Here is a 10,120-nt window from a genome sequence, read left to right as displayed (position 1 = left end):
GCCGCCGCCCGGGCACCGTCCGGCCTGACGGGGATCGAGGCCGAACGAACTCCGGCCCGGCCCGTCCCGCCCGCCGGGAGCGGGAGTTGCAGAGTCACCGCCGGCAGCGGGGCTCGGCCGGGCGGGCCGCCCCCGGCACCTCCCGTGGCGCCGGCTGGCACCTAAAGCAGCCCGGGCTCCCCCAGAGTCTTACCCTGCCCCCCGTTCCCAGGCTTTTAGACGAAAATCGCTAAGTCGACTCTAAGGGCTGGCTTCTGCTGGCCGCTGAGCCTGCAGCAGGGAAACTTGGTGGTGTCCCTTATAGCAGAAGCGCAGAGTGACTGTTGGGACGGGAGTATTTTATATTTTTTGCTAGCTAACGCCGAGGTAAGTGTTTTCCTGTTCCTCGCACGTGTGTTGGAGACAACTTTTGTTGCCCAGTTCCCCTTTCTGGAAGTGTTCCCCCCCCAAAAGAGCCGGAGTCTCCCTGCGCAGCGCATCCTCTGCCCGCGGGGCTGGAGCCCCAGCCTGCCTGCTCTTGCTCGTCCCTCTCTCGGAGCGCTAAGGTCAAGTTCAAAACCGGATGCAAAGTAACTTTTGTGATTGTATAATGGTTAAAAATACTCGTGCTGGTTTACTGGGAAAGTATTTTAATCTCTGTGTTTTCCCAGGACTGTTTTGAAGGTTGAACTGAACTGCGTTGGTTTATTTATAACTTGATGTAGAAACATAATACAGAAATGCGTGTACTTGTATCAGTAAAAATATTTTCTGGTTTAGGGGAGCTTAATTTTGGTAAGCAAGCTGTCTAAATTGCAAAGAGTGTGTTTAATGATGGTAATATTGCTGGTACTTTTAGCATCCTGTTGTGATTTTAGTGTTCTCTAAGTGGAAGTAGTTGCTGGATGAAATAGATACGGTATCTTTGATTTTGGCTATACTGCTTTCATGTTTACAAGCACATCTTTAGGTCAGTATTCTGAACATACAGAACTAAAAAATACAGTTTGTAGCTAGACGCCTTCCACAAGGTTCCTTCTGATTTGCTTAGCTTGAGGGAAGTTGCTCTTAAGCAGCAAGAGTTACTATGTGTTATAGTGGGGTAGTATATGCATAGCTTGCTACTTTCTATCTTGTAAAAGCTAAGCTTTCAGTAAGCTCTTCTATAAAAGCTTACTGATTTAAGGAACTTCTTACTCCAGAACAGAGTCCCCCTCATTGTTTAGGAGAGGGCTTAAGGCGAAAGTTGAAGTCTTCTCTTGTAAGGAATTATAAGGCCTTTCCCTCCATGCTTTAGTGTGGGGTTTTTTTGGTATAAATACTATTTTTTTATGGATGGTAGTTTAGTAGTAACTAAAGTCAGCTTATTTCGGATCATGTGTATTTCAATTGGAAATGTTTATAAAGAGCATCTTTGGCATCTCTCTCCTCTTTTCCAATGGCAGAGTTCTACACCTTCTCCTCCTTTGCCATCTTACCTTTTTTGTCTTTCTCTGTTGCCTGATTAGGTAGTGGCTGTGAACCAGGTGCTTGATATGAATTTTTCTGTTATTGTAGACATGTGAATACTGTTCCATAAAAAGTTAGGGGCTAGTCTTTGCATGTGCAAGTACAACATTAGAGTCAAAGAAGTTACTTATATGCAGTATTTACAGGACTGATTCATCACTTTTAGCATTTATCTACACCTGGAAATCAATTCTTACTTAGTTAGGAAAAAAGGCAGTCACTGTTCTGGCACAATGCCAGTCAGTCTTATTCAACAATAGCTTCTTATGCTTGGAATTAGTAAAAAATGTATAAATACATCTTGAAGTTGCTATGAGTCTTCTTGCCCTTTTCTAGGCTTTTTTTGTTTAATTAATTATATAAATATATTCAGATTTTAAATTTTTACTCTGCTTTTACACTGTAACCCTACTATCTGATAATTAATCATTATTCTCTTCTTTTGCAGCTAAAATGAATTCAGATCCTGATCCCTCCTCAAGTTCCTCTCACCCCCACCAGCATCTTGGAAGGTCCCAGCTAAATGCTGCTGCTGTGGACCATAGCGAGAACAATCAGAAATCTGGACCATCCCCAGGAGATAGTGCAATTTTTTCTTCTTCAGGTCCTGGCTACTCCCATAGCAGGGAGAAAGCTGAAAAAAATGGTAAGTATGAAAGTAAATTTTGTGCAAAATTTGCTTATGTTAAACGTTGGGAGATTATTGTGTGTATATGTATTCTAAACTCTGTTAAATGAGACACTATAAAGTAGGAAAATAAACTTCTCTGACTTCTTTTAACCTGTTGTTATGGAAGAGACTTTTCTTCTGCAGCTTACTTTCTGCGTATTTGCAAGTTTTCCCATCCAATTTTTCTTAAGTGTACAGCGCAACAGGAAAGAAGTTTGTTTGAAAAACTGGCAGGAAGAATTAAATGTAATTTAACATGATATTAAGGTTTTGTTTTATTTTTTTAGTTGGCTACCTATAGCTTTAATATGAATTCTAATGTGGATGAATAGATACTACTGTAATGTAGACTGAGGGAATAATAAATGGATAGATGGAACCAGAGTGACAGAAATGCAGTTAAGATTAGCGGGCAGATAAATGTTGGACGAAGAATCATGCTACACTTTGAAAGGCAGAGGCTTTTTTTTTTCCCCTCTCAGTGTGAACCCATTGAGTTTCAAAGATTGTGAAAACTGATAGGATGAGACAATTGTCCCACGCAAAAGGTAGAAAGAAAAATATCTGGCTCCTGAATTCAGCCACTGAGTTCCAGTTATAAATTCAGTTTGCAATCTAACACTTGTGTTTGAGGTTCAGAAAAATTACTGCTCTTTAACTTTCTTTAAAATTGGACTTTTGATTCTGAAATGGTGTATGTGCATGCCCTTACATTCATAAGTATGAATCACCCTATTGAAGGTAATAAGGCTATGCCAGAGTTTAAAATTATTAAATGTGTGAATATGTACGTGGCATGTACCAGAGGCAACTGAGCTCTGCATGTAGTTCAGGCCAACATTGTGGCTGTGTTAGCACATCTATTGTTTGCATCTAGTTAAGAATTGACTGTTGGAATCTTCTGGGGTTTTTGTTACGAAAAGATATTCCAGATGGAGGAGAATTTTTTGGATACTGGAATTTCTAACATGCCTGAATGTATCATTACCAGCTTTGTCATCTCGCCCACCTGTAAAAGAATTCAGAGATGATGGGGAATTGACACTTATAACATTAATTACATGATTATTAATTTAGGATCAGTGCTAACAGGTGTGTGTTCTTCCTTCATTCTCCAGTTTCTTCATGTGCTTCAACAGGGAAAGAATAGCAACAATATTAGGAGTGTGGTATGGAGTTATCTTGGGGTTTGTTATAATATGATTTGAAGGAGGAAAGCATAGGTTACTGTTGTTGGTGCCCACATTCATGCAAGATTCTGAAAATGAATACAAACTGTCAATCTAGTGGTGTTTTACACAGCAATTCTGTCAGGTGTTCTTCTCTAGCTAATTTGGAGACTTTATTATTCCATATAAATATTGCCTTTTAAAAATCATACCAAGGTTTTTTTTAATTCTCTTTTCAGGCCTGCATATTTACTAATATCCCTATGCAGTCTTCTACTATAGACACTTTTTTCTTTGTGCCCCCTGTAAAGGAGGACTTTTGAACATTGATGTATTTCTCCATTTCAGTTGTGACTCATTCCTGATTACTTTAAATCTCTTTCCATGAAAATCTTCTTAGTGCCTGGTGCCACTGTCATTGCCCTTTCCAGACCCATCTTAATATAAGCAAATATTTAATACTGCGGAATGAGCAACTATTGACATTGCGTCATGCTGGAGTCTCTAGCAGCCAAGATTTTAGTAGATTTAGATAGCAAATGTGTTTGATAAGATCATGTTTCTTCATCCAGTGTTTTCTTATATGGTTATTTTAGACTTCTGTCATTTATCATAATGCTAGCTCTTTCTAGAACTGGAAGCTCATTTAAAAGAAAGGAAGAAGAGAATTATTCCTCCACCCACAACAGCATTGGTCATCAGAACTTAAAAACAGGGATTTTAGAAGGACTTCAGAAAGAAGTGCAAATAGAGAGAGATGTACAAATTCAGTCATGTATATGCATATGGAAACAAATATGAAAAAGTGATGTCTCAGAAAACTGGCACTTTGGCAATTTTCAAAATATCTGAACTGACAGAGAAGGTGTTCCTAGGAATCACTGGAGCCTTTACCAATAAATGACATTAAGGTTGCTGATAGATCTAGGAAGAGTGAAGGATCTGCTCTCTTAGCCACGTTGTGTTGTTGTCTGGTTGTATGAAAGGACATATGCGCTAGAGCAGATGCTCTGGGAAGGGCTGTTGAACTTCTTTCTTGGAAGATTAAGAAATCAGTTACTTTGAATAGTCACTATGATGATGACTATAACTCTGACTGATGTAAAAGAGGACAGAAAAGACCAGCACATTGCTGTACAGACAGCTATCTCAATAAATATGATTAAATATGTAGAACAGTCCTCTTTATTGGTGACTTAAATATCTTGCGCAAGATTCCACAAACTCAAATTTGTAACAGAAGTAATTCAATTTTTAATAAATTGGCTATCATCTCTGTTGGAGAAGAGATGTACAATGCCCATTTCAAATACTGTCTTGAAAGGCAGTTTTACTTCAAGCCTATCTACCACATGCCCATGTGCCCTTCCCACCAAGGTTACTGGTATTCTGGGCTGCATTAGACAAAGCATTGCCAGCAGGTTGAGGGAGGTGATTCTTCCCCTCTCCTCAGCACTGGTGAGGCTACACCTGGAGTACTGGGTCCAGTTCTGGGTTCCCAGTACAAGAGCTGTGGACAGACTGGAGAGAGTCCAACAAAGGGCCACAAAGATGACAAAGAGATTGGAACATCTCTCCTGCGAGGAAATGCTGAGAGAGAGAGGGCTGTTCAGCCTGGGGAAGAGAAGGCTCAGGGGGATCTTATCAGTCTCTACAAATACCTGAAGGGAGTGTGTGAAGAGGATGGAGCCGGGTTCTTTCCACTGCTGCCCAACGACAGGACCAGAGACAATGGTCACAGACTGAAATACAGAGGCTCTGTCTGAACATCAGGAAAGCTTTTTTAGTGTGAGGGTGACTGAGCACTGGCACAGCTTGCCCAGAGAGATTGTAGAGTCTCCATCCTTACAGATACTCAAAAGCCACGTGGACACAGTCCTGGGCAACTGTCTCTATGTCTCTCAGTAGCCCTGCATGAGCAGGGGGCTTAGAGCAAATGGCCTCTGGAGGTCACTTCCAGCCCTCAGTGATTCTTGAGTTATTCTTGCCAACATATCTGTGTTTCTGATCTGTGCTACTCTTTCCATTCTATGTTGTGTTTAAGGCTATAGCATCAATGTGACCATTAAGTCATTTATTTCCTGGAAACACACGTCTCCTACTCCTGCAGCATTATCTGTATCTTGCAGCATAATCCAGCAAATTAATGAATGCCCTGGCTCTGACTCAGTAAAGCACTTAAGCACACACACCTCCTCAGCTGCACAAGTACTTCATTTGGATCGAACTCCTGTACTATAGGTTTTTTCATAGCAATTTTTCAATCTGTATTCTGCTAATATATCATTAGGTAGTGTTTTTGTTATTCCTTGTATAATTCATTTCACAGTGGGAAGTAACAGTGCTTTGAGAATTGATTGTTCAAATCAAATCTGGATTTAATGAAAAGAAAATATTCAGTTGTTGAGTTTCAGATGACTTGTAGATGTTGTTTTTGTTGCTTTAAAAAACAAAAAAGGAGGGTATTTCTACTTCTACTGAAAGCTGTTGCATTCCCTAGAAAACTTGTGTCTGTATAAGTTACTGGGTTAAAAAAAATTGTTATTCTTTCATGGATGTTCATGGACAGGAAGTTTATTAGTGAGCAAAGCATATACACTACTAATTAGGGCTTCTGAAATTTTAAAACCATTGAGTCATTGGTATGCACGTAAGCAAATTACAGGAGGGTTGCTAGTTGCTTAAATAAAAACGTTCTGCTATTATTTTAGTAGTCTGGGCCAAGAGGACCTGGTGGATAGCAACAAAGACCAGTGGCTGCTTGATAACAAAATCTGGTGAAGTTTGTTGAAACAGACTAAGACTCAAATCTCTTAAGACACTTTTGTGCCTCTCAGGTGCACAGGCCCCTCGGTTCTGCCCAGCTGCTACATAACCCTTCTTGGCATCTGTACTTCATCCACTCTGCGCATCCTACTTCCTTCAGATACAGCCCTAAAGCAATGTGAAAAGAAATAGCTCAGATAAGAGCTCTGGAGGTCCCAACACTGGATTCTCCAAATAGGTTTAAAAACATCATTGTTGCTAGTGTAACCACTTCCTCTATGTAAACACAGAGCAGAGCTAGGAAAAAAGTACCATCAACATGTTCACTTGGTTACCATGCGACTATCTGGATACTGCTGCTATTAATGTAATGTTTTTGGAAGGGACACATGAATTGACACTCCAGGTAAGTGGTCTGTATTCCTGAGCGAGAAAATAGGTTTCTGTGGCCCAGTGGGTGTTTCACTTTTGATTCAGATGGAAAAAAAAAAAAAAGGAGAATTGAGAGAAACTTCTCACAATATGATAGTGATACTTCCCAGGAATACTTGCCTGGGACTTCTGGGTTCAACTAACTCAATTCAGCCATAATAGTAACTTGAACCACACTGACTCACATTCCAGGGGAATATTTATTGTGCCGCAGGTGTTACCATTTCTTGTAATGCTGAAGTACCTTCAAGCATGTAAAGTGTCTTAAAAAATTGGTAGGGAACCGTCTGCCTGTCAGCAGGTAAAAGAGAGCATCCTAGGATAATAGAGAAACCTGGGAGGTAGTGTGAAGGTGATAATTTTTTATATGCAGATGAAAGAGATTGCATTTGGTTTTTATATCATTTCCTGTACATTTGCTAGACAGTAAGGCTGGAGAGGAGGAATCCGGTAGGAATTCCAAGGTGAGAGTTTGGTAAGTTCTGAGAGCACTGCAGAGCTAAGTTGCAGCGCTTGAAGAAGTATGTCTTCAGCTAAAGAACTAATGTTTTGTTTTGTCCATGTTTTTGCTGTTAAGGAAATATGTACAAATCTCTTGCTCTGGAATTGAGAACATATGGGGAAGGTATTTGTACTGAGAGCTTTGCAGACAGAAATCAATTTCTTGTGCTTTGTTCGTAGATGTGCGGATGCTTGTACTTAAGCAGGTTATGAGGTTTTTCTGTATCTCATGGAAGAGAATTATTTTATAAATTGTGTGACTTAGAATTTATAAATAGTACAAAAAATTTTCTAAACAGTTTACAATGCATTGTAGCAATGTACAACAGTGCGTCTCCAACGCATTGCTAAATGATAGCTAACAAATAGGGAACCTCTCGAATTTACAAATATTTTCCGAGTGTTAGCCTTTTCCACTTAAGGATACAAAGAGCCTTTGCTTCAGAGCTCTATTTTAGCACTTCTGTGTCTTCATTTTCTGGCAGTTTGCTTGTACAGACTAACTCTTGAGGCAAAGTGAAATGTTTGTGCAAAGCTTGAACAAATCTCCGAAAAATCTTTGATTGTTAGAAAAGGAAGATTATGCCTTGAAGTATTAATTACTTAACAATTTACCTGTCAGTTTATTAATGCCCCTTCAAACTTCACCTGTAATTACTCGGGCTCCTGGAAGGCTCATTTGCCAAGCAGTGCTGTGGGGGAGAAAGGATTCTATCCAAACAAAAGTTAATGACTGTATTTTCAGATGAAATTTTGGGACATAGTCATAGTTGGTGCAGAACAATGGGAATTGTCTTTCTGAGGTCTGCTGCTAGTCTTGTCAGTAACATGCTGGTGTTTTTACCTTATGTGGGATTAGGATCAGGCACCCATTTATTTGAGGAAAGATTCTCCATCTTTGCCTCTTTCACCATTTGAAATACATAAATATTTTCTTCAGCCGATAACAAAGGTATCGTTACTGACAACAATTTTTGCATTCGCACAATGAACAAAATTAAGAAAAGTGCTCAATCTTCCTCCATTATTTTTCAGGTAGATCGATTTCCTAATCCGTGTTTGTTTATGATAACAAAATGTTTGTTCTAGCATAGTCCCAGGGTGTTAGAGGGATAGAAATGAGCAGCTGAAGAATAGAAGGTGAAGAGCTGTATTCGCATTAGTAAATCATGTAATGAAATAGCAGTAGCTCTGTAAATTGCTCCTGTTGTACGTATTTGAAGACTAAATGTAGCAGTTGGACTACAGTCTTTCAATTTTGTTTCCTCTAAAAGGAATCCAGTATGCGTGTTCCACTGCACAAACAAAATGCGTTAAATGGGAACAGTTGGAAAGTTCAAAGTACATTCCTCATCTGAACCTGTTCTCTAATAGAATGCATCTGCATTCAGCAGCTGCAAGAACTGTTAATCTCTGTAGATACTTTGCAGTGGCTTTGGAGGAAAACATTTGGAAGTACCTAATATCTGTATGTTCATCTTCAAATAAAACTGCAACAAATCCCTTTTATGCTACAATAATCAAGGAGAGACTTGAAACTCTTCTGCTGTTCTGCTGAAGAAACCTTCTTGCAGCAGCAGAAATCTCACTTTATTGTGAAAGTTAGAAGGTGAGACTGGAAGCAGTAAATTGGGAAACAAAACCAATCCCTCGCAAAAATCAGTTAACTATTAGAATGTTACTGAGAAGTTATTAAGGTGCTGTGGACTTGCAAAACAATTGGAGTGGGCCTTTAAGGGCCACTCTGTTTTGACAGTAAGCTAATGAACTGCTGGAGTGTCTGTGTGGTGTAGAGCCTTAACTGTGGAATTGCAGAAATTCCACTGAGCGTTGTGCAGGTTGTTATGATAACTTTAGGTCTTCACCTACAAAAATATGTGGGCTTGGTGAGTTTTATGATCTCGACTCTCCTTCCAGTACTTAAAGGGGCCTACGGGAGAGATGGGGAGGGACTCTTTATTGGGAGTGGAGTGATAGGATGAAGGGTAATGGTTTTAAACTGAAAGAGGGGAGATTTAGATTAAATACTAGGAAGAAATTCTTTACTGTGAGGGTGGTGAGGTACTAGAACAGGTTGCCCAGGGAAGTTGTGGCTGCCCCATCCCTGGAGGTGTTCAAGACCAGGCTGGACGGGGCTTTAAGCAACCTGGTCTAATGGGAGGTGTCCCTGCCCCATGGCAGGGGTGTTGGAACTAGATGGCCTTTCAGGTCCCTTCCAACCCAAACCGCGCCATGATTCTTTCTCACATTGCTTTTCTGCAGGTTGCACTTTTCTTTCTATTTTCTCTCTCTTTTTTTTTTTTTTTTTTTTTTGGAACATGTTAGATTTATCTCAGCTCATCAATAAAGTATTTAATCAGAGATGCCTGCATAGAAAAAGCAGCAGGGCTGTCTCATTAGTTGTGTGTAAAATTATTTTAATGACTTTAAATGATCATGGTACAATAATAGCTATGCTAGGAAGAAATACCTTTTAAGAATAGTTTTCCCTCCACTTTTAAAATTTATAGTCTCTATAATATCATCCCTCTTAGTCTTCCACCTACATGCCTTTTTTTTTTTTTATTGCTCTCTTGACAATTTGCCTTCATTTTGTGGGGGTGCAAAAGTTGTTCCCTTTTTCAATTTAATGCTATTTGATGACTTGCAATTGTGGTGTGACTAAGGCTATTATCATATATACAAAAGCAATGCTGCTCCCAGAGAAAGCACAGTTGAGTCCTAGACTTCAGCATCTTTGTAAACAAATGTTATTCCCTGCTCTCCTGTCCTTGTTATCACCCTTAAAAATAGAATGCCTGGCAATGTATGCTAATACAAGTATTTTTTTAATTGTTCTTGGGGCAAGTAGGACCCTCTTGAGATCTCGCCATGGAAGTTGAAGTGCATAGAAGAAAAACATGCAATGTACTCTTAATTGTACCAAACCCTTACTTTGCAATTAAGGTAAGAATCCAGGAGGTTTCTGAATGGATTAAAGGATTCAACATGGATGAGCAAATAAGTGTCTAAAGTTAATAAGCCCATTTACCCATTTATCAAAACAATGACATTTGTTGTACAAAATACTTCTCCGTCTCCAGTCAGTTCTTCT

At 39.7% G+C, this 10,120-nt stretch overlaps 1 protein-coding gene across 1 annotated transcript in view; it reads left to right on the top strand.

Annotated features, from left to right (window-relative positions):
• Positions 1–1,941: 1,941 nt before the first annotated feature.
• Positions 1,942–10,120, top strand: part of WFS1 (wolframin ER transmembrane glycoprotein) — a 31,830-nt gene continuing 23,651 nt past the window's right edge. The window contains exon 1 of the mRNA XM_074147874.1: positions 1,942–2,134. Coding sequence (XP_074003975.1) covers positions 1,942–2,134 — 193 coding nt within the window. The remainder of the gene's footprint in view (positions 2,135–10,120) is intronic.

The sequence above is a fragment of the Numenius arquata genome, chromosome 5 (genome assembly GCF_964106895.1).
Source record: "Numenius arquata chromosome 5, bNumArq3.hap1.1, whole genome shotgun sequence".
Lineage (NCBI taxonomy): Eukaryota > Metazoa > Chordata > Aves > Charadriiformes > Scolopacidae > Numenius > Numenius arquata.
The sequence above is the reverse complement of the archived record's forward strand: the minus strand, read 5'-3'. Positions and strand labels throughout refer to the sequence as shown.